At 38.3% G+C, this 23,702-nt stretch overlaps 2 protein-coding genes across 11 annotated transcripts in view; one reads left to right on the plus strand and one right to left on the minus strand.

Annotated features, from left to right (window-relative positions):
• Positions 1–20,730, plus strand: part of fmnl3 (formin-like 3) — a 55,912-nt gene extending 35,182 nt beyond the window's left edge. The window contains exons 6-28 of one of the 10 annotated variants that reach the window (XR_014031633.1): positions 49–183; positions 1,413–1,521; positions 1,760–1,836; positions 3,947–4,040; positions 4,956–5,030; positions 5,105–5,215; positions 5,405–5,554; positions 6,422–6,523; positions 7,723–8,065; positions 8,907–8,990; positions 9,183–9,307; positions 9,401–9,603; positions 9,697–9,931; positions 10,235–10,303; positions 10,403–10,483; positions 10,574–10,703; positions 11,931–12,091; positions 12,176–12,277; positions 13,002–13,094; positions 15,621–15,744; positions 17,162–17,292; positions 17,716–17,761; positions 19,001–19,742. Coding sequence is in view for 9 of the 10 variants with exons in the window: in XM_081385686.1 (XP_081241812.1) it covers positions 49–183; positions 1,413–1,521; positions 1,760–1,836; positions 3,947–4,040; positions 4,956–5,030; positions 5,105–5,215; positions 5,405–5,554; positions 6,422–6,523; positions 7,723–8,065; positions 8,907–8,990; positions 9,183–9,307; positions 9,401–9,603; positions 9,697–9,931; positions 10,235–10,303; positions 10,403–10,483; positions 10,574–10,703; positions 11,931–12,091; positions 12,176–12,277; positions 13,002–13,094; positions 15,621–15,744; positions 17,162–17,253 (2,695 nt within the window). In the remaining variant the exon portion in view is untranslated. Of the gene's footprint in view, positions 1–48; positions 184–1,412; positions 1,522–1,759; positions 1,837–3,946; positions 4,041–4,955; positions 5,031–5,104; positions 5,216–5,404; positions 5,555–6,421; positions 6,524–7,722; positions 8,066–8,906; positions 8,991–9,182; positions 9,308–9,400; positions 9,604–9,696; positions 9,932–10,234; positions 10,304–10,402; positions 10,484–10,573; positions 10,704–11,930; positions 12,092–12,175; positions 12,278–13,001; positions 13,095–15,620; positions 15,745–17,161; positions 17,674–17,712; positions 17,762–19,000 lie in introns of those variants that run through there. The other 9 variants (XM_081385686.1, XM_081385690.1, XM_081385689.1 and 6 more) reach the window with 9 other exon arrangements.
• A 458-nt stretch (positions 20,731–21,188) lies between these two features.
• Positions 21,189–23,702, minus strand: part of lrp1ab (low density lipoprotein receptor-related protein 1Ab) — a 134,582-nt gene continuing 132,068 nt past the window's right edge. Inside the window, exon 89 of the mRNA XM_081385685.1 lies at positions 21,189–22,981. Coding sequence (XP_081241811.1) covers positions 22,844–22,981 — 138 coding nt within the window. The 3' untranslated portion in view covers positions 21,189–22,843. The remainder of the gene's footprint in view (positions 22,982–23,702) is intronic.

Genomic DNA, 23,702 nt, shown 5'->3' on the forward strand with positions numbered 1-23,702 from the left:
CCCCACCCTTACCCCCGCTCTGTGCGGTTCCCTGTGTATGCGGCTCAGGTTGGATTTTGAAGGGCTGGAGATTGGCGAGGACTTTTCGATGGACAAGGCTAAGTCCTGGAGCAGGTCCATTGAGGATCTGCACCAGAACGGCTGCAATACGCTGGTGCGCTCTGCGCGGCAATCCGTCCTCCGGTATGTACTGGCCTGCTTGTGCTTGCTAAGCTCTGCCTCGCTTTAAAACGACTGAATGTTTGCTTATGTGATAACTTGCATTGGTTTGGTTCAGGCTGCTGGTAATAGTAAATGTAGTTTGGAGACTGTTTTTTTTTTTTTTTTTTTTTTTTAAGAAATTTGAAGAACTGGCACTTTCCAAGAACAGGGTAAAAAAGAGCCTCAAAGTCCAAAAAATAAAAAATAACCCTATAAAGCCAACCCAAATATTTGAAATGCAAATTTCTAAGGCCTCTAAATTATCAAAATGATCAAAACTCAATGTACTTCATGCCTTCTGTCATGTGATTAATAGTTTATACTTTTTTAGAAAGTAAAAAGGCCTTTTAGTATCATTTAAAAAAACGTCCATCCAACCCATCTAGGTCATGGTATATGTGTGTTTTTGCTGTGAAATATTTACTGATTTCTATAAAGTAAACATAAGATTTTTTTTTTATCTTTCATATTGTTAGTATTATTATTGGGAGATATAGTGTGATAACTGATATTTATATGGATTATATGGTCTGTTATGCTGTTTTAAAGATCTTATTGAGTTATCAGAATTTCATCTACATTTTGGTCATATTAATATCAGCAACTGGCCCTATTTGCATATTTTTGCTCAGTTTGGACCTCTGAATAAAACTGAGGTGTTTTTTTTTCCCTCCTTAAAAATGAGTTCCAAATTCACCTATATCATTTTGAGCCATAAAGGCCTGATGTATCAAATATGTTTTTTTTTTATAATACAACCATTTTAATACAGGATTTTAATATAACCATTTAATGTGTTTTAAACTAGCTACTCATCCTAGGTTAATTTTATATTGGATAATTACTGTAATAAATATAATAGTTTTCACATCAAAAACTTTTAGCCTCTTTTTGCATTGTTCGTGAGTAATTCAACCTTATTTGAGGAAAGTGTCAACTATTGTTCCTGACTTGTCACAGTTAGCTTCCTGTCTCACTTCTCTGGTTATAAGAGTGCTCATGCTATGAAAGGAACATTAGTGCTTTGCACGAAACTAGGAGTCGCATGCGTGCATTATTTTGCTCAGTAAGCCAAAGCCACACTTCCTGAGGGTAGACAACTCACACAAATGAGAGTATTTCTTTATGTGGCGTGTTTGATTGATTGATTGTGTGTGTGTTCTGTTAAATAAAACACTGCACTTGTGAACTACTGTGTCCTTTTATTACAGCTATGGCTCAACTGCCAACAGCAAAACCATCAAGAACTCCAGATTAGTCAGTCAAAAGGATGATGTACATGTGTGCATCATGTGCCTCAGAGCTATCATGAACTATCAGGTACAGGATGCACAGACCTGATTGGTCACACAAACCTCAGGGATGTCTGCTCATTCTGAAACTGCTTCTTAAAGTAGTATGAAACCTTATCAAACACAAGAACTAATCCATATTGTTTTTCATATCAGTATCTGTCCAATTTACAAAGGCAGCACAACATTTTTATTCAATAACCATTGCATTGCACTTAAATGTTTTTTATACTCAAACCACATTGCGTTTTCCTTTCTCACCCTAGTACGGCTTCAATCTCGTCATGTCTCACGCGCATGCGGTCAACGAAATTGCTCTGAGTTTGAACAATAAGAACTCAAGGTAAGAATTAAGGTATTGTTTAACAGTTTTAAAGGGTCATTTCACCCATTTGAACATTGTTTTTTATTTAAAGTGGGTCATATATGTAGTCGAAATGTAAAATAATTTTTGAATTTGGTGCCTTCGTGACCGAGAAAAGACAAAAAATAACTTCAGAACACATTTGTATGAAAGACAACAACTCCCACAATGCACCACATTGCACAGCTCCGCAAGCCACTCCCACTAATCCAGAAAGCGCATATCTGCCTATAAGAGAAATCACTCTTCCGTCTACAAGGCTAGCTACTACCAGAGCTTGAAATTCATTTCACATTCACACAAAATGTCTAGTTAGTTGGCGAACTCATATAGTGCATTACTCCTCGTTTGTATTTCTTTCGAAAAGGTGAATTATTGCATGGTACCTGGATGTTCAGTCAGAACATATGCGGTGCGAAACTAGGATAGTTCTCAACACAAACGTCCGTGTCCTCATCTGATTCAGAGATTTCGTCCAGGAGAAATTGTCATCGTTGAAATTCTTTGCCGCAGACGGACTCTATCTCTGTGTTCGTAGCGGTTCGTAGCTGCATTGTGAGATCACCGGCGCCACCAGTCCGCCCTAACTCGAGCCAGTCCGGGCTCCTCGTCCGCGGCAGGCAGGTCTTCTGCCTCGGCTGCTCTTCGCTATAATGCGGCTTGTAAAGGTAGCCACAGACACCTGATTCAAGCATCAGACTTCCGAAATCCTCTTCTTCTATATCATATTGAGCACTCTCCTCCGCTATTGTCATAACTTTACATCTGTCTCCACAGCGCCTGTTAGCTTAGCTTCAAACAAGATGGAGGATATTGCTTTCAGTTTCAGAGAGTAAAGTCCCACCCACTGATCTATAATAGGTCTGTAGCGTGAGCGCGCCCCACCCTGGGAAAGATGCGGAACTAGTGTCTGTAGTCTTAACAGAAATCCCCCCCTCTAACACTTCCTCCTACAATGACGCAAAATGACGATTTTTGCGTCATTGTAGGAGGAAGTGTAAGAGGTAAATAACAGATTTCTCCCGTCTCAGGGGAAAATGAGAGAGTGTTGCACGACCATTCAATAGTATGACTGGGTTTCTAACAATGCAAAGCTTAATGCAAATGGGTGAAGTGTCCCTTTAAGGGACATTTACACAGAACATGTTTTATAAGAAAACGCAGTCGGAAGAGTGCGGAGATTGCTCTGCGTGACTGGTATTTACAACAGTAACGTTAAATACAAGTACTCCACATGGACTCTAGGGGTCGCTGTTTGAGAAAAGCGAAAACTGCATAGTGTGCCTTTAATATGTCTTAATATGTCGGGTTTTCACCGTAAAATATAAGATGACTTGATCTTTTTCACCTCCAAAATCTGTACATTTAGGAGTATTTCACTGTAAAATTACATAAAATGTTTTATTAGATCTATTATACTTTTTCGTTGTATAGAATATGTGATCTTACCGTTAACCAATTAACAGGTTTTTACCATAACATTGTTACACTTTTTTTACAGTGTTGGTAACTAACAGAGGAGCCTGTTAAATGCAATACTGTCAGTGGCCTTTAGTTTTCATTAGGCTGTGAAGTTGGAGATTAGAGAAGTGCATTTGTTTGGTAAGAATGAACTCTTTAGAGTGGATTACTGTCAGTCTGACTAACTGCATTTGTAGTGAAAGCTTAGATCATTTCAGACTGAAGCATGGAAAAACCCCAGACTTTCTTACATCTTGAACAGCAGCATTCCTTGAGCTCAATGAATCAGTGCACCAATCTATCACTCAGTCACAGCTGTAAATGTTTTCTTGGATTGTGTCATTCAAAACATCTCTGAAAAAATTACCCCACGTACAATTACTGATACTCAACATCAGACCTGGCCCCTATGAGAGGCTCAAGATGAAAGTGCGATATCACATTTCTGATTTAGAAAATTGTATAACAATGGACACAAAGCTGCTGTTCTCCCTGAAGGATAGATCTAAGCAGGTGTGGGTGGGTGATGATCTGTCAAGTTGGTAATGTTACCCGTCTTATTGTGCGAATCCTGCTCTGCCACTCTAGGCCAGTTGAATGCTCACTGATGCTTTTGTTCTGCTTATAGAACAAAGGCGCTGGTCCTGGAGCTGCTGGCTGCTGTATGTTTGGTGCGAGGTGGTCATGAAATCATCCTCTCAGCGTTTGATAACTTCAAAGAGGTAGATCCTGGAATATACACACCTGCATGTGTATTACAATAACCACAGATGCTATATTAAATGTTAAAAAAGTTGTTTTGTTTTAGTTTGCACATACAAAGCCAATTAGCTGGGAATATTTTTTTGCTTCCCAAATGCATTTGTGGGAAAACACCACATTTTAAGCCAGTCGTTTCATTAAACCCACATCTTTGATAAAGATCTGTGTTTTGGGGGGAGTGAATTGCCTGCAGACTCAACCGTTCACTCAACCTCTCAGTTTTGTTTGCCTAGTCATTTAAATACCGGAAACGGGCCAATTACCCCGTAACTGTCCAACTCTATCCTGAGAAAGTAGGAGAGCTAATCAACACAGCAGTTACAACAATGCTGTGAGAGAGACTGAAATAATATGCTGCCTGTAGACTGGCAGAACTAGTCTTCAAAGAGTCTGTGGTAGAACTAACTTTGAATTTAGACTAATGAGTTAAACGTTCCACCTTTAATTCAGCAGGGCATTACTGGCCTAAGCAAGAAGCTGATTGAAGTATTTTAAATAGTAAGTAGTACTGTTAATAGCAGCATATTCTGCAAGTTTCCATTCTGGTGAAACATGAGGCCTAACGTTGCTCATTTGCCCTTTTGATCCCCCTCTTTTTCCATAAAGTCTATAAAGAAGTCTGACTTTTTCCTGGTCTGAATTCTCCATCTCATCTTCTCTGAACCCCATAACCTCATACCCTGCTGTTTTGAGAAATAGAAAACTCAATAATTTTTTCTGTTATGTTTGTTCTTCTCAAAGTGTTCAAAGTAGGATGTTTATTTGTGAGGATATTAGAGTTGTAACTATCACACTTCATATTTAACACTTGAAATATCTGACTGTACTCTGCGGTTACTGTGTTTCTGTGATTGTCTAAATAAAAATATCTGCAGGTTTGTAAGGAGAAGCACCGCTTTGAAAAGCTGATGGAGTATTTCCGTAGTGAAGATGGGAACATTGACTTCATGGTAGGTGCATGAAAGCACTTGGGTATTTTTGTACCTGTTTGCTTGTGCGAGACATGAATGTGTTTGTGTCTCAGGTGGCCTGTATGCAGTTCGTCAATATTGTGGTCCATTCGGTGGAGGACATGAACTTCCGTGTACATCTGCAGTATGAGTTCACTAAGCTGGGACTTGATGACTTCCTGGAGGTATTCAGTCAATGTTCAAAATACTCTAAAATTATTCAGTGTTTAAATGGGCAAGTAATATGTTTAGTGTGTAGATGCCTTTTTTATTTGAAATACTATTAAATAATTGAGTCAAACAGAATATATTCTTTAACTCTAAAATGTAACCATATGATAAAACATCATGAAATCCCCTGTGTTTCCTCGCAGAAATCCAAGCACACAGAGAGTGATAAGTTGTCAGTGCAGATCCAGGCTTACCTGGATAACGTGTTTGATGTCGGAGGTTTGTTGGAAGACGCTGAAACAAAGAATGTGGCCCTGGAGAAAGTGGATGAGCTGGAAGAGCATTTGTCTCATGTAAGAACCATTAGATACTCCCTTTCCTTCCATTGCTAAATGTTGTTATTATTATTAAAAAAAGTGTAGAATGGTAATAGAATAGCTGCACTCCTGTCTTATGTTTTTCTTTTTTTAAGAATCCCAATTTTTGCACTGTGAACACAAATTAAGCTACATATAATTGCTTGTGGGCGATATATTAGTTACAATTACCAGTAGAAATTTAATGTGATGGAGAATCTTTAGAACCAGAAAAATCTAAATGTATCAACTAAAATCTATCTTAATGACTTCACCCTTATCAGAGTTCACTGAGTTCAGGGAATACAGAGTTATTCCCTATCATTCACCACCTCAACATAAAGCAGCACACTCCGCTTAATCATTCACTTTTTGCGCAGAGGGATCTTAAAATATAATTTATAATCTGACTTGCAGACTGATTGGGCTTAAAAGGGCTTAGTTTAGCACATACTGGGCTGTAAATCTGAGTATGCAGACAGTGTGAAAACAAACCTCAGATTGTTCCTCTGATCTTGACTCAGTAGTGGGCCTTTCTGCTGGACTATGTTATGCTCATGGCAAAGGTCATGAAATGAACAGAGAATCACACAACAATCCCTTTGCTCTCGCTGGGGGTGGAGGACAGAATTCCCCAAATATTCCACTATGTGTGTTATCTCCACTGTGAAAGTGAAAGTGATGCTGCCTCATCTGCTGTGTCATACTGCTGGAAAATTATCTTTATTGATCCGTAAGAGAGTGAGAGACACAGAAGAAAGCTTAAAAGGGTGTGGGATAGATGTTCTGAACTGGCTCTCTCCTCTCATGTCTGTTTCACCACCTCTCACGCTGTCATGTTTGCGCCCTTTCTTTTTGTTTTAGGTGACAGAGAAGCTTCTAGATGTTGAAAATGAGACCATGATGAAGGTAGCAGACCTGGAGAAACAGCTGTTACACAAAGACAAGGAATTGTTAGCCATAAAGGTAGGCCACCATCACTCGCTCTCAATCATTTAAATCACCTTCACTCATGAGCTTGACATGCATATAGCTCATATAATTATTTATTTATACATAAAAGTATAACATATAATATGAATAAGTAGTAGGAATGATGATGACAAATTTAATCAAGAATATGTCATTACTAAGGGCTGATTATTAATCATTTGTAGGTTTTGCATGGTCTGGTTACTAGCTATACAGTATAAATGTTTAAAAACATACCATGATTTAATGTAATATTTTTTTTTTTTGGACATTTACCATGGTACAACCAAGTGTTTTTTATATGCTGGTATGCTGATTAGCATCATAATATAAATATTTTCTTATATCGCTCACACTTTGATTTATTTTAATTCATAGTTACTTATGATGTCATGTAAATTCCCTGTAAAATCTCTTCCTCTCTCTCTCTCTCTCTCTCTCTCTCTCTCTCTCTCTCTCTCTCTCTCTCTCTCTCTCTCTCTCTCTCTCTATCTCTATCTCTATCTCTATCTCTATCTCTATCTCTATCTCTATCTCTATCTCTATCTCTATCTCTATCTCTATCTCTATCTCTATCTCTATCTCTATATATATATATATATATATATATATATATATATATATATATATATATGGAGAGAGTGAGATTTGGATATCTACTACTAGGGTATTCTTTAAAGTACTGTCAAAGAAAATACCATGGCAAATAATTATGATAATAATTTAGTACAGTGGACCCTTTTCAGTTATTAACATTGTAAAGCAAAGTTGAGTTTTGTATTGATGGATTCTGAGCAAATTAATCTCTTAATATTTTTAACTTTTTTGGAAAGTCATAAAAATGCTGTTTCTTGGATAGTGGAATTTTTAATTTGCTATTGGGGCAATTAAAACAAAAAATTAAGTTGTTGTAGTTTCAGTTCATCATTACAGAAGTTTACCAAACTATAACAACGTTCGCTTCTGAGAACCCCGAAAATGTAAAAAATTGTTTATATATCAAAAGAAAGTATCACATACAGTATCATCCAAAACCAAACAGAATGTGCATGAACAGAACCATATTTAGTACTCAAAACAGGACTGACAACCATCTATTCACCATAGTATTTTTTGGGGAAATTACATATGTTGTATGTACCCCAACATCCTTGACTCTTGACTGCTCTTCCTTCCTTCCCATGGTTATCCAGGAGACGTATGAGTCCGCCAGCACACAGGTGCACACACTGCGGCGGATGATCCAGGAGAAGGACGCTGCCTTCCAGAGGCACAACAACATCGAGAAGCGGCTGCTGGAGCTGGAACAGCAGGGCACTATCCGTTTACGCAAGCAACCTGATGGGGACATTGCCATCGAGGCTCTGGGTGGTGGAGCAGCAGCTGGAGCTCCTCTGAGAGACCTGAACTCACTTACTGCAAGCATGAGTGGGACTGGAGGTCCGGGTGTCACTTCATTCGCTTCTATTGAAGCTGTTGCTCCAGCCCCGCCTCCACCACCACCACCTCCACCTGCCCCACCGCTCCCTTCAGAAGGTACTCAGAGAATAGCCAGGAAAAACAATAGGGTGAATGTGTGTTCTGCATATGAAACTCACTTTATGATGTGTCACATATATTCATTATGCAATAAGCTATCAAAGATCTTCATGGGGGTGCTCTTTGAGACTCAAAGCAGATTTTATGTGACAAAAAATACTTCAATTTGCAGTATAAACCTTCCATAAGAGGGATAGAGAGGGAGATGCTCATCAAGGCTGCATTTATTTGATCAAAAATATAGTAAAAACAGTAATATTTTTTTGAAATAGCAGCATTTATTTGAAATAGAAATCTTTTGTAATATTATAAATGTTTTAATTACTTTAATTACTGTCACTTACAATCAATTTAATTCATCATTGCTGAATAAAATTAATTTAAAAAAATCGTACTTAACGGTAGTGTATATAAATAAAATAACATAACATAAAAGAAATCATTTGATTTTAGGCAGACAGGGAAAATATTTGATTTGGCACCAGCGCAAGCCCACTGTCAATGGAAAGCGGGTATGTAGGGATTCCCTTAAAGCTCCAGATTATGGAGACTTTATTAGAGTTATTGTAGAGTTGGATAAACAGAAAAGCAAGGCAAAGCTGTTCACGCTGTTTTCCTCTGAGCTACAGACCTTCAAATATACAAGTCATTGCTCGCTTAGCAGGAAAAGGAAAAGCTAAGGGTGTTTCCTTTAGCTAAGGAGCGGTTTCTGCTGAGGAAGCAGCTGGACTGGAACTAACTAAATATCCATTAAGCTTCTGACTGTATAGGAACCGTTTTTAAGAGTAAAACTGAAAATAAACGCATGCTAATTTATAAAATCTCTTTTGTTTTATAGTCGAGTGTGTTCCTATTCCTCCTCCACCTCCTCCACCTCTGCCCGGATCATCACCATCAGTCATCCTTAGTGTTGGCTTATCAGGTAATACATAATTAAAAATAGTAATAAGAAAACTGTACTAAAGTATCTTGGCTCCAATTTGTTGACAAAAAAAGATCAAAGTGAGTGACTCATGATCTTGTCATACACAATTATATATATATATATATATATATACATATATATTCTAAGTTAGTTAAGGTGTTGCATGACCCTTATGTTTCTTCATCATAGCCATACGCATCAAGAAACCCATAAAAACCAAATTCCGCCTTCCTGTCTTCAACTGGGCTGCACTGAAACCCAACCAGATCAATGGCACCGTCTTCAACGAGATCGATGATGAGCGTGTGCTTGAGGTAATATTGAGCGTGAATCAGATTTGCACATATTTTGAGTGTGTTCCTTTGAAACTCTCCACTCATCCTAAGTGCTTTTGTTCTGTCGTGTAGGAGTTAGATCTGGAGAAGTTTGAGGAGCTGTTCAAGACTAAAGCCCAGGGTCCTGTGGTGGATGTGTCATGCTCAAAGAACAAGGTTTCCCAGAAGGCCATTAATAAAGTGCAGCTACTTGATGCCAATCGCTCGAAGAACTTGGCCATCACTCTGCGCAAAGCCAACAAGACCACAGAGGAGATTTGCAAAGCCATTCAAACGTACGCACATACTCAAAATTTTCGGCATATTGTGTCTTCATCTTCTCAATAATCTCATCTGAGATGAATATGATGCCATTTTCCATGTTGCAGGTTTGATCTGAAGGCCCTGCCGGTGGACTTTGTGGAATGCCTGATGCGGTTCCTGCCCACGGATGCTGAGAGCAAACTACTGCGTCAGTACGAGCGGGAGAGGAGACCTCTGGACCAGCTTGCAGAGGAAGACCGCTTCATGCTCTTCTTCAGCAAGATTGAGCGGCTCACTCAGAGAATGAGCATCATCACGTTTGTGGGCAACTTCAGTGATAATGTCAACATGCTGACCCCGGTGAGCAACTATGATGGTCAACAAATGGAAAGCTGGGAATCTTTTTAAATTGATTTTTTTTTTTTTTTATCGACATCCTTGTTGTTTGTGTTGAATTCAGTATTCACATTTTAGGCGTAGGCACAGGCGTAGACTTATCAACCTGTCATTACTCTCTGATTTTAGGCTTGTGGTAAAGTTTGTTTGACCATTTTATTCCTGGACCAACAAAAGATGTTTATCTAGAAACACATTCTTGCCAATATCATGGTCACCTTGATCAAATCATGAATTGACATCTCTTTAACTCTTTGACATCCACAGCAACTCAATGCCATCATCGCGGCATCAGCTTCAGTGAAGTCTTCTCCAAAGTTAAAGAAGATTCTTGAGGTAAATGTCTACTTGTCTTGTTCATTATAAAGGCTCAAGATCATCTGAAATTTGTCTAGAGTTATGCTTAACTGTCTGTCTGTTTTCGTTTCCACACAGATCATTCTGGCTGTGGGCAACTACATGAACAGTAGTAAAAGAGGCTCAGTGTATGGTTTCAAACTTCAGAGTCTGGATCTGGTGAGCTTGGTTGTGGAAGTGGCTTTCTACATGATGGTGTAGTTAAATCACAGTGCTGTTCTCACTCATGCTGTTGTTGTTCTCTCTCAGCTGCTAGATACTAAGTCTACTGACAGGAAGATGACACTGCTCCACTACATTGCTCTGGTCGTCAAAGAGAAATATCCTGAACTGGCTACCTTCTACAATGAACTGCACTTTGTGGATAAAGCTGCTGCAGGTCTGTGTCCTACAGGGTTGGAATTTGAATTTGAATTGACCATGTCCCTTAGGATGTTGAATTGGTTTTTAAAATGGAATTGTACAGAATGGCAATTCAAAGAAAGTTACACAACAGAGGAAATTCATTATTGCTTTGCGGTGTTTGGCTCCATTTAGAAGCGTTTGGGGTAAATTAGAGCATTGAGTCAAATCAATTATTTAGTAATTTATTAAATATAGTGAAAAATACACTACCGTTCAAAAGCCTGGGGTCAGTAATTTTTATGTTTTTGAAAGAAGCCTCTTATGCTCAACAAGCATAAGATCATTCATTTGATCAAAATACAGTAAAACAGTAATATTGTGAAATAAAACTGTTTTCTATTTTAATATATTTTTAAATGTCATTTATTCCTGTGATGGCAAAGCTGTATTTTCAGCATCATTACTCCAGTCTTCAGTGTCTCTCATGACCCTTCAGAAATCATTTGAATATGCTGATTTGGTACTCACGAAACATTTATCTGCTACTTAATATTTTAGTTGAAATGTGATACACTTTTTTTTAGGATTCTTTGCTGAATAGATGGTTCAAAAGAACAGTATTTATTTGAAATAGGAATCTTTTTTACATTATAATTGTATTTACATTATTTTGATCAATTTATATTGCTGAATAAATGTATTATTTTCTTAAAAAAAAAAAAAAATCTTACTGACCCTAAACTTTTGAATTGTAGTGAATGAATACATTTGTTCAATAAGGTTTAATACATTAAAGTTATTTAATGCATTCATTTTTTTAATCTAATTTATTAATCTACATTAATGTTAGTTTATAAATACATTATTGTTCTTTGTTACTTCATATTCATTCATAACACAGTAATAATGAATAATTAATGCAACCTGAAATGTTAAAAATGTCATTAGTATATGCAGACATTACCAATAACCTAGATAAATGCTGTAAAATTTCATTGTTAGTTAATGATACCTAAAGCATTAACTAATGTTAAAAAATTAACATTCATTGTGAAGTGACATCTACATTTCTATAGGTACCATGTTAAACAATGAGTACAAATGCTATGTAATGTTTATGGAAATACCTTTAAGTTCTGTGTATGATTATCTTAATGGGTGATCCACACTGGAAAATCTACTATACAGCAATTATATTAATTTATTTGGATTTATTTCCATTTTACCTGTAACTGCATTCATTTCAAATCTTCGGTGACAGTGTCCCTGGAGAACGTGTTGTTGGATGTTAAGGAGCTCGGTAAGGGCATGGATCTGGTCAGGAGAGAGTGCAGTCTGCACGACCACGCCATACTCAAGAGCTTCCACCAGACCAGCGATACACAGCTGGACAAACTACAGAAAGACGCCAAGACTGCTGAGGTGTCCTTTCTGTCTTTTAGAAAACACTTTCTGGCAATTAAACAGTACCAGATTATTTCAATCTCACATTGAATCCACTTACAGGAGGCCTACAACAATGTGGTGAATTACTTTGGGGAGAGTCCTAAGACCACGCCGCCCTCTGTCTTCTTCCCAGTGTTTGTACGGTTCATCAGAGCCTACAAGGTAATCCATTCAGTTATTCACTCAGCAGTTCTAGGCACTGCACACTAACGGATAATGAATCTTCATATTTTGACAAGGAGAAAACACATTTTTGGTTCTGTATAGTCATCAGGTCAGGAAGCGACTTTTAATTTCTAAGCCTCAGGGGGGAAGGTGAACCCGACCTGCTTTCAAGTCATTGAGGACAGGAAGGAATAGTCCACATGATCTGCTACCTGGCGTGTTTAGTAAACATGAAGTGGTGAAAGATCTGGCCTGCTAACTGAAAGGTTGTAGGTTGAAACCCTGAATGGACACACACTCTCTATGTGTGTTTATATCCTTTGGCCATCCTAGTTTGAGTGTCTTCCCTGTTGAAGTGTCAGCGTCAGAGCGCTGGGGTGGAGTAGCAGACGTTAGTAGAGGGTGAATAACAGGAAGGGGCAGCTGGGCTGAGATTTAAGGGCAGCTGCTCTGTTTAGACTGGGTTTTGCCTTCACCGCCTTTAACCCGGACACACACGCATACACACACCTCTTCCTCACATTGTTCTGCTGGTGGATTTATGAGTCTACATGAGGAACCGCAAAAAGCTCCAAGATCTGTGTGTTTGTGTGCGTCCATATTCATATCCCTTCTCAGAGGTTGCTGTGATTGTTTAGATGTGAGGTCGTGGCCTGTGTTTTGTGCAGTGTCAGGGTCCGGATCACACTCACATCTCTACCGGAACTGTTGTTTTCTGCAGGAGGCTGTGGAGGAAAACGAACTGAAGAAGAAGCAAGAGGAAGCCATGAGAGAAAAACTACTAGCACAGGAGGCCAAACAGCACGACCCCAAGGTGAAATCTGAACCCGTGAAAAATAACTCAAATATCCCTTAAATTGTTTATCATACTAGAATTGAAAAGGTTGGTAATATTTTACAATAGGGTTCCATTTGTTAACATTATTTGAAGTCCCCCTGTAACTCTACACCCTCACTTCATTTAGTATACATGCATTCATGATTATGCAAATTAGCCCCGCCTCCACTCACTCACACCAGCTCACAGACCCACTCGGTCAACTCGTATACAAGTTGATTTTTCAGAATGGTAATGCGGGTATCGCTCTCTACAACGTCGGGTACAGCGGTAAATAATATGATTATCCTTTTGCTTGACTACGTTATCAAACAGCTAATAATGTGTTGCTAATGTTACACAAACCATCAGACAGCTATCCTCTAACAATCAGCATCCTTAGAAAGGCTTTGAACAACTTACAACGTCAGCGGAGAAAGGCATTTAGGCATTTTACATCGTAAAATACATCACATACATAATTCACCCGCTATATTGCTAATTCTGTCAGGTCCATTAAGTCAAGAACACACAGACAATAAAAATAATTTAAGAATTTATTGAATAGATCGCAAACAAGTTGATGTTCCTGAATTGAAATTTGGCGGTATGGCTCTGTTCAGGGAGTCCTCTGACCTTTCATGAGCACCATGAAATAGCAGAGAGTCAGAGGACAGCAGCAGCATAGGGAACGCTCACAGTTTAGGACTGTGAGAGCTAAAATATCCCCCCAAACAAAACCACACCTGGCAATCCTCTGAGATACAGAGGATGATTTTATTTTAACAATTTATATGCTTAGTAATCTACGAATATATACGGATAATTTGCAATATGTTATAATCAGATGAGTCCTGACCACCCATGAGTTAGCAGAATCAGGGGACAGCAGCAGCAGTCTGTTTCTGATCAGATGAGTCCCCTGACCATTCATGAATTAGCAGAAGTCAGGGGACAGCAGTAGTATGAGGAGATAGCAGCCGCATATAGGGACAGCATTATCAGCATGAGGGGAAGCAGCAGCAGCAAGCTCATGTTATTTGACTAGATGAGCTATCCCCCCCAAAACAGAAATTGAGTGTCTCGAACGGTGTCGTCTGAGCCACCCTAATTTAGCAATTTATATTATGGTAAAAATTATTAATTAATTACTGAAATGACTATTCAAGACTGCAATTGCTAAAACATGCTGTTACCTAGAATTATCTGTCTTTGAACTGTTTTGACAGTCTACGCGCTATGAAGAGATGACTAAGCCACCTTCTGAGAAACAAGCTAGATGAAGGAATTAAACAGCTTTTTACCAGCGTACAGATCAGCAGAAGCGAGCAGCAAGCATGTATGATCAAACTGAATGTGCTTTAAATAGGGCGCCTTGTTTGAGGTTGGCCATTGAGCAGCGAGGGGAGTTAACGAGCTAATGCAGCTCAGCTGGAGCAGATCAGCTGACAGGACAGTGTTGTTAGCAAATAGCATTAGCAGCATCTTGACTACCTGGCCTGCCAGAACTGACGCTGACGCTCAATATGTACCTGATTTTTCATATCAACAGAAAAATATACCGGGATAACCTGGCTTCTCTCGAGACCGCAGTTAAGGATATGCTAAAGCTCGTCCCCACGTTGACGTGATTGATTACATGGTAGTTTGTGACGCCAGAAACACCAGCGATTTCAGCATTCTTTTTTCACTGCAGTTTTAAAGAGAAAATACTCAGCAATGGTGTTGACTTATGACTCTGCACATGATTTGTCTTAAAGCATATTAAAAACACCACATAGACATATAAACAACATTAAAAACTTGATTTTCACCACAGGGGGACTTTACATGAACTTACAATGACAGATATTTCTAAACCATTTAGTATCTTAGTTAAAGGAATCATCATTTACTCACCCTCAAGTTGTTCCAAACCTGTATGAATTACTTTTTTTTTCTGCTGAACACAAAAAAGATATTTTGAAGAATATGGGTAACCAAACAGTTGATGGGCCCCATTGACTTCCAGAGTATAGAAAAAAAAAAAAGAATTCTTTAGAAGTCAACGGGGTCCAACTGTTTGGTCAACCACATTCTTCTAAATATATTTTATTTGTGTTCAGCAGAAGAGAGAATTTCTTTGGAACAACTGAAGGGTCAGTAAATGATGACAGAATTTTTATTTTTGGGTGAACGATCCCTTTAAGGACATTTTTCAACATTACATTTAAAAATATAATTAAAACCAAAAGTTGTTTCTGTTAATATTATTTAATGGACCTGAGATAACATGAACGAACAATGAACAGTTGTATTTTTAACAACTAACGATAACGAAGATTAATAAATACTGTAACAGAGGTATTGCTCATTGTTAGTTAATGCATTAACTATAAGGACCAAGTGTTACTAATAAGTTATTATGCAATTGGTTAATGGTGATTCTGGTTTTTGTAAAAAAAAAAAAAAAAAACTTGCATTTGCCCCTGATTCTTTTAAAGATTTAAAGTGGTGAATATATTTCTTGTTTCCTCAATGCAGGTCCAGGCTCAAAAGAAGAAACTGCAGCAGCAGGATTTGATCGCAGAGCTCCGGCGCAGACAGGCCAAGGACCACCGGCCTGTATATGAGGGCAAAGACGGCACCATTGAAGACATTATCACAGGTGGGCTAGGCAGGACTGCAATACCCATCAGCCAGGGGTCCAGAATCACTGTGGTGGTCCACTGCTCTCCGCATCAGCAATGTACACTCTGTTATGTTAAACAACAGCCCTTACAGCTCGATCAGCACACTTTACAAGTGCACATCAGTTAAAAACAATGGAATTTGAATCAACTCTCAGGGATCTTCAAAGTTAATTATATGGTGTATTAATTAAGCTCATCTCTTTCTAAAGTATGTAAAGAAATCATAAAGGATGCCTATACGAGATATTGCAGAAACTGTACAGGAAGAGATAACACCCTTAAATTCATTTCTATTATTAACACAATGTTCTCAGACAAGGCTATTTATATTTATCTAATTATGAACCACAGAATTGGCACTTTTTTGGCAAACACTTTTGTGAGGCTTTTTGATGCTACAATTCTAAAACAAACAGCCAAAAATGGATCTTTGTAGGTTGTGGACTTATGAAGCCATAGATATTATTGATAGAATGACACTTTTTCCTCTCCTGTCACTCCAGTCACAAAGAAATCAGGATTTAATATGTAATAATGCTTAACTTTCAAGGAGTTTCAGCATAACTTTAACATGTGTGTGGTTTACTGGTTTATTCCAAAAGTTTACCATGCTTCCTGTGCCTGGGTTAATTATTAATTAACAGACTAGTTTTTCCTTAAAACCCCCAAATTCCTGTATATGAGGTATATAGTACTGTTCAAAAGTTTGGGATCTGTAAGATTTTATTCATGTTTTTAAAAGAAGTCTCGCCCAAGGCTTCATTTAATTGATCAAAAATACAGTAAAAACAGTAATTTGGTGAAATATATATATTTTTCTATATTTTAAATGTCATTTATTCCTGTGATGGCGAAGCTGCATTTTCAACATCATTACTCCAGTCTTCAGTGTCACATAATCCTTCTGATTTGCTGCTCAAGAAATATTTCTTATTATTATCAGTGCTGAAAATACTTCATATTTTTATGGAAAGTGTGATACCTTTTTCAGAATGTTCAAAAGAATAGACTATTTGAAGTAGCAATCTTTTTTGCTGTCATTTTTTGATAAATTTTATGCATCCTTGCTAAATAAGTGTACATTTCTTGGAAAAAGAAAATCCCTGTGAGTGGTAGTGTAGAAGATTTTGTGATGTCTTGTGTGCTTGCTCATACAAGACCAAATATACAACCAAACGGCGGCGAGCAAAGAGACATTAATTAATAGACAAACATCATTTTTTGCCTGTCATAAGCTGAAATAAGTTTGCTATGGCTGTAAAATAAGATTGAGAACATCCAGGAAGTTGCAAAGATCAAAACGAATGGTTTCTTTTTTCGGAACACATGGTCCTTCTTAAGCTCATATATAAGGTTCTGTCTCTGACCTCCTTCCCTCCCTCCCTCCCTCAGTGCTGAAGAGTGTGCCCTTCACAGCCCGCACGGCCAAACGGGGCTCGCGCTTCTTCTGCGATACCAACCTCTTCGACGAGTCCATCTGCTAGCCCCCCAAACCCCCCCAAAAACTGCCCTTAATGCCGCAGGTTGTCCCGTTCTCTTACCAGTCGCAAAGTGCATGCATACCCCCACCACTCGCATGACCCACTCTGTCACTATGGTTACCCAGCATCCTCTACTAACCCAAGCACAACAGAATAGTGAGAAACACAAGCTGTAGCTGTTCACAGATCTGAAACAGGGACAGGCCAAATCTTTCTTAAGGGAATTATGACAAATGGACTGAAAATGCATTAGTATCTAATTAATATGATATAAAATGCGGATCTGATGTAATATTAATGTATGTTCAGGCTGTTAAAAGAATGTTCTTATCATGGGTCTTTTTATTTGTCATATTGTCCAGAGAGATTTGGCCTGTGTAACAGTCCTTGTTATGTTTCACTTGGTTTGTTATCTGCTAACTCTCATCTTCTCCCCCATGACTGTTTGTTCTACCTTTCCAGCAGAACAGGGGATTAATCTGAGTAAATTTGAGCACAAAATAATTGGAGGGTAAGAAAGGCATCATGGAGCTTTATCTCGCTTTGCTCCTGTCTGCCTTTTTACCGTCAGCTCAATTGCTTAGCTGTGCTACATTTTGCACAACGCTACGGTGCTGAAGCTTATGTGGCCAAATGTAGTCTTGCACTGAATATGGCTTTTTTTGCATTGCTAATTATATAGTTTATGAAACTTTGTCACTGTGTGAAAGCAATATAAGATATTTAGCCTTAAACTGTGGCCTTATTTTTATAGCACAGAACAAAGAACCACATGATGGTGGTGATAGTTTGTAGATGTCTAATATTATTACAATCTGAACTTTGAATGGCACAAAACTTAATATTATTTTTGGTAGCTTTTCCACAGTATTTTCTTAGATTTTTTGGAAGGATCCTGGAATGAAATCTTTTCCTTGTCATGTCTGTTGCATGTGAAGCTGTTTGTCCGCTGTATCTTTGCACTGTGCTGTTAAGCTAACATGTTTACGTATGTCCTCTGCTGTATATCGTCACATGCATGCAAATCTGTGTTCTGTTCAGCAAGATCTACAGTACATGTAATGGTCATTTAGTGGTATAGTGTTTCACTATGTACAGAAATGTTATAGTATCTTTCAAGACCTTGCTGAACACTGAATCCATCAGTTCAAACGTATTTGTGATGTGCTAAATAGTCTTACTGCAGTGATTATGTCTTTGTTAGTGTTTTACATTGTATGCTTTATACTACAAGCAGTTATTGAGATTAATATTAACTGCGTATTTTAATACTTTAAAGTGTTAGTTCACCTAAAAATGAAAATTCTGTCATTTTCTCACCCTCTTGTCGTTCCAAACCCGTAAGACTTTTGTTCATCTTACGGACCAAAACATTTGAACGCTAGTGTACAACAAAGACGTGACCAGTTGCTTTCAGGCTCCAAAACGATTATATTCGATAGCTTTGTATACGTTTTTTGTCCTTTTTGGAGCTTGAAAGCTGCCAGTCACTGCTGCTTTCGTTGTAAGTAAGGACACAAACAGTGTCAACATTATGCTGAATATCTCCTTTCACAGATAAAAGCATGAACAACCTGAGGATGGGTAAATGACAGCATCACATTTTTGTGTAAACTGTTTCTTTAAGATCTAAAAAAAACCTTTTCAAAGACAGCATAATTATTTGCAGCCAACTGAGGTGCTGAGAATGACCCCTGCTACCCTGAGTGTTCCCTGATCTAACTCTAACTCTCTCCCTCCCCACTCACAGATCTCCGAAGCCAGCCCTTCCTGCGAGCTGACGCGGTGATCCGGAATGGGTGGAAGCGACCCTAAAGACCCCTCACTCACTCACCCTCTGCTACTCTCCCCCCGTTTTCTGAAATGGCATCTTCCTGCAATTCACGGTGACTGAGGGAAGTGCAGGACCAAAACAATGCCTTTGGTTTTAAGGGGGTGGGGAAGTTATTTATTTATGAAAATCCTTTTTGGATTCTGCACTGGAGGCTCTTTCAATAAAGCTATTACAGCACAGACATTCAGGGCTGCCACCCTGGCCTCATGAACGCTCGCGCACGCAAATCCTGAGGAGCGTTGGCAAAAGCTTGTGTTGGCACAGGAATAATGGTTGTTGTGGTAGCAGTATACACAGATAGCAGTAACACTAGCCTGCTGACCTTGAAGAGCCTTCCAACGGGATCTCAGGCCCATTAACGTGGATTTTCTCTTATTGTGCAATGTAGACTTTCTGTCTAGTGGGATAGCGCTGAGGTCACTGACTTTCTGGCCAGAGTCCGTTTGTACAGTTCTTTAAGTATGAACAAGTTATTTGTTAATCCTATTCCACTACCTGGCGCAGAATAGCCTGTCTCCAGTATTTTAACCCAGACCAGTACTATGGTTACAAAGAAGTGCCTTTCTGTTGAGTCAGTATTATTTCTTATAGCTAATATTGATGTATCTAAGTTTATACTATTGTTAATCGTTATGTTGTAACATTTCTTATGCTTAATGTAAATATAATATGCAATTATCCAAGAAATGCATTGCAGCGTTAACAAAAGAGCCTGGACAAGTGCTCTGTTTGACTGACTTTGTGCCTTGTATTGATTGTATTGATGCCTCTATCTTCACTCCGTTCTTTAAATCTGTTTAATGCTCATGTACCAGAACAAAGTGTACGTAACTTTGTCATGCCGTGAAACTTCTCAGAGAATAGCGCTCTGGTCCATTTTTTACCCCCCAGGTTTGTTGTATATAAATGAATTTTAATCTGTTTTTTAAAAGGATACCAAATGGGAACCACTCCTAGATTGTAAACATGACTATATAATCTTTTGAGTGCGCAATTTGAACGTAATTCGCTTTAAATTAGTAAATGAAGGACAGTCGTCATGATTTGCAGGAATTAATTCGTTCAAAAAATAACGTTTTATAAGATGAATTTGTCAACACTTGAGTATTTGCACTAACACTGATTAGGCCTAAGCGATTCGGAAATGGAGCTCTATTTAAGCAGTAATGTAGTTACGCGAGGCCGCGAATTATTGTGAAACTGCCTCAAGTGCCTATTGCTTTTATTAGATAGACAGTCTATAAATGTTAAAGATATTAAGGACAGAATTGAATTAAAACGGTGTTGTTTCGCGTCATAGTTGGTGGAACGCTGTTCTGACCAATCATAAGCCAGGACCGGAACTCTCTGTTAAAAAAGGAACATATTACTGTACGACACTGCATGTTGACTCAAGCTCGTGAGAAGTGAACAAAAATAAAAACAACACTAATGTTTTTTTTGTGGTGGTATTTTCTAGTTGTTTCTTAAACTGTTGTACAGCAGCATAAACTAAATCAAGCCATTTGGGAGGAAAAGCAAAGCACAAAATGAATGTACCAAAGTTTTAATGTTATTTGGTTGATATGGACCAATGAATGCAGCAGTTAACTGGATATTCTGTTGAAGTGGCAAATAAAAATATTTGAGACTCGTCTTATGTTGTCAATAAATGTTTGCACATGTATTTATTTTCCCACTGTATATTGTAGGTTAGATTTTTGTAGCTAAAACATCTGGGATCATATTTTAAAATGACACCAATTACAAATGATCAGAGTGTGTCCCATTTTACCTGTATTCCCCCTTATCATAATACTAGAACAACAGTAGCCTAAAGTTTAGATTGATTATTTGATTTGTGACATGGGCTTTTAGGTAATACATTTTGTATTACAAGCCCAATATTAGCTTGATTTTATTAAATCTTGAGACATGACCCTTACAAAATATATCAGTTAAGACTTGACAGTTGCTTTTCTAAATGGAAAATAACCCATGCACTTTAAGGCTTTTTTGTCTATCATCCTGGAAACCTTTGAACTCTCGAGAAAAGCTTTTTGTTTTTTAACTGACCACTTGTACCCATTACCAAGCTACAGCAGAGCACCAATCCAGAAACCACTTATTTTTGTTCTGTACACATTTTTATTTCTCAATATGTGTTATTGTCTGTGATTCATGAAGTTCTCTAGCTGGAAACAAAAGAAACAAACATCACGCTGTCTCTCCAAAAGAAGGGCTGAGCCACCATGCATTTCTACTATAAAAAGCAGTTTAATTATTTTGTATATAAAAAAAACCCATAAAAATAAAATGATCCAACAAAACTACAGAAACGGTTGCAGGGTTGTGACACTAGTCATCTGTGACAGTAAAAGGCCACTAAGGGCCGCGCTAAATGACATTTGATCGTAAACAGAGCAGACACTTTACGTTAAGTCCAGATGCTCGGATGAATACTGTTAACATGTATCTGTTGAGCAGACGCTAGTCTTTTCGTGCTGTTGGATCCATGCATTAGCCTATGGCACACGGGTTACCTCCATTAGAAGCAGTGGAGGCTCGGCCGCAAGCGGGGCTAGCCGAGTCTCTCTACGGGTCAGGCAGATGAGAATGATGGAAGAGTAGCAGCAAGGCAGTGAGTTATTACTGGATCCACACGCACCTCACAGGAATGCACGTACACTGAGCATAAAAAGTCCATAAGACACAAAACTAGAGAAGTAAAAGTGACACACAGCTCCCACTGAAGTGGTATGGAACAGTTCTGTCAAAAGCACACAGACCGAGAGCAGACGACAATCATCTCCTGGCTGTTTCCGGCGTGCTGGAAGACATGGCGTCAGATGAGGCCTGCTCTCCGTGAATCAGTCTCACCCATCCTTTGGACGTACACACCAAGGCCACTGATACCCTGGAAGAGTTCTGGAATGTTCTTACATTTTCCATCTGTTTGGATTCATTCACTCATTCATTCAATCCATGTTGAGACACATTTTGCATCTTTTCATCCATAAAAAAAAAAAAAAAAAAAAAAAAACAAGCTAAAACAAAGACAGTTATATACTGCTATTCATACGGGTGTCTGCTTGTATTCCTGGGTATATTTGTCAAGACACTTTGTTAATTATATATGTAAATATATATAAAATCAATCTGTGCAAGGAGTATGACAATCATCGTAAGCGTTGTTCTCTGAGATAACAGTATAGAAATAAAAGTGATGCTGACTCGTCGCAACACTCGCACAAGCGTATTCGTTCTCAGCCATCTGAAATCACACACGGGCGAAGTCAGCATCAGTATCATTCAGTCGGCCATGCCCCCCTCCCTTATATTTCATTAGCAACACTTTTGCTTTTCCTGAAACAAACATTGATCTCTATACAATTCATACAAAAATAAACTTAAAAGAAAAAAAAGAAAAAGAGAGAGAGAAAAAAAACCATTTCCCATATTGTTGTTGGCATGAGGTGTTGTTGAGCACAGAGGTAGTGGCTAAATGGAGGGGAGGGGTGAGAAATTGGGTAAGCAAACATTTGAAAAAAGGAAATGAAAAGAAAAGAAAAAATTCTTGTATAGAAAATGCTTTCTTTTGTTGACCAGAAGGATTTCTCGAAGAATAAAATATAATACTGCAATCACATACAAAAGTGTCCTTCATTTTTTTCTTATCTTTTTTCTTTACATTTTGTACAGTGTTCCTGCTCTTGTTGCTTTTCCTCTGACGTGTAAAGGCATAACGGTCTGCGTGAGGGTGGGCGTCCGGCCGGGACTCTACGCCAGCGGGTCTCCCATGTCATCGTCTCCTGCAGACAGCAGCTCCTTCTTCTCGTCTGTGCTGGCCAGAGAGTTACGGCTGTTGTGGGCGCCCATGTAGAGGGTGGCGTACACAGGGTTGGTGAAGTTTGTGGGCTGCAAGAGAGACACTGATATCAAAATTCTGCCTGATGCAGATAAACTGATGGTTATTTTTGTTATGGCCCAACAACCGATAAATTACAGACATTACAATTCTATACTATTTTAACTAAATAAATTATCATTGAAAATTGTACAAATACAGCAGCCGCACACTCAAACACTGTGCGAGATCAATTTATTAGCAAGCTTTCGGTCTTGCGCAAGACCGAAAGCTTGCTAATAAATATGATATGATATGATTCGGACACACTAATAATTAAAAACAATTATAATAGATAAAATTTAAATATTAAAGAATATTTTATATAATATAATATAATATACACAATTATAATGAATACAAATATTATAAAAAAATCAAAATGACAAAAAACCGAGTGCTTAAACGGACAGTATGGCATTTTTCGCCACTAGGGGTCGCTAACCTATTTACAATAACAAAGGCGTAGATTGATGACGCAACATTTGCTAAGAATTATGGATCTTGTCGTCAACGTCAAGCTGACCGATCTAATAATGTTTATGGATGACTGAATACATCGATGCTTTTATCTTGACTGCGATATGAAGCAGTTCTGGATTGCTAAGAGACAGCTATCAGCTCCACAAGCGACGCGAGTCCCGCGGATATAAAAGGAATATGGACATTTCATTCTACCGAACTACACGCAGAATTACTACCCACAGGTCAGTTTATTAGACAAATTAAACT

This window comes from Scardinius erythrophthalmus, assembly GCF_964197995.2.
Source record: "Scardinius erythrophthalmus genome assembly, chromosome: 15".
NCBI lineage: Eukaryota > Metazoa > Chordata > Actinopteri > Cypriniformes > Leuciscidae > Scardinius > Scardinius erythrophthalmus.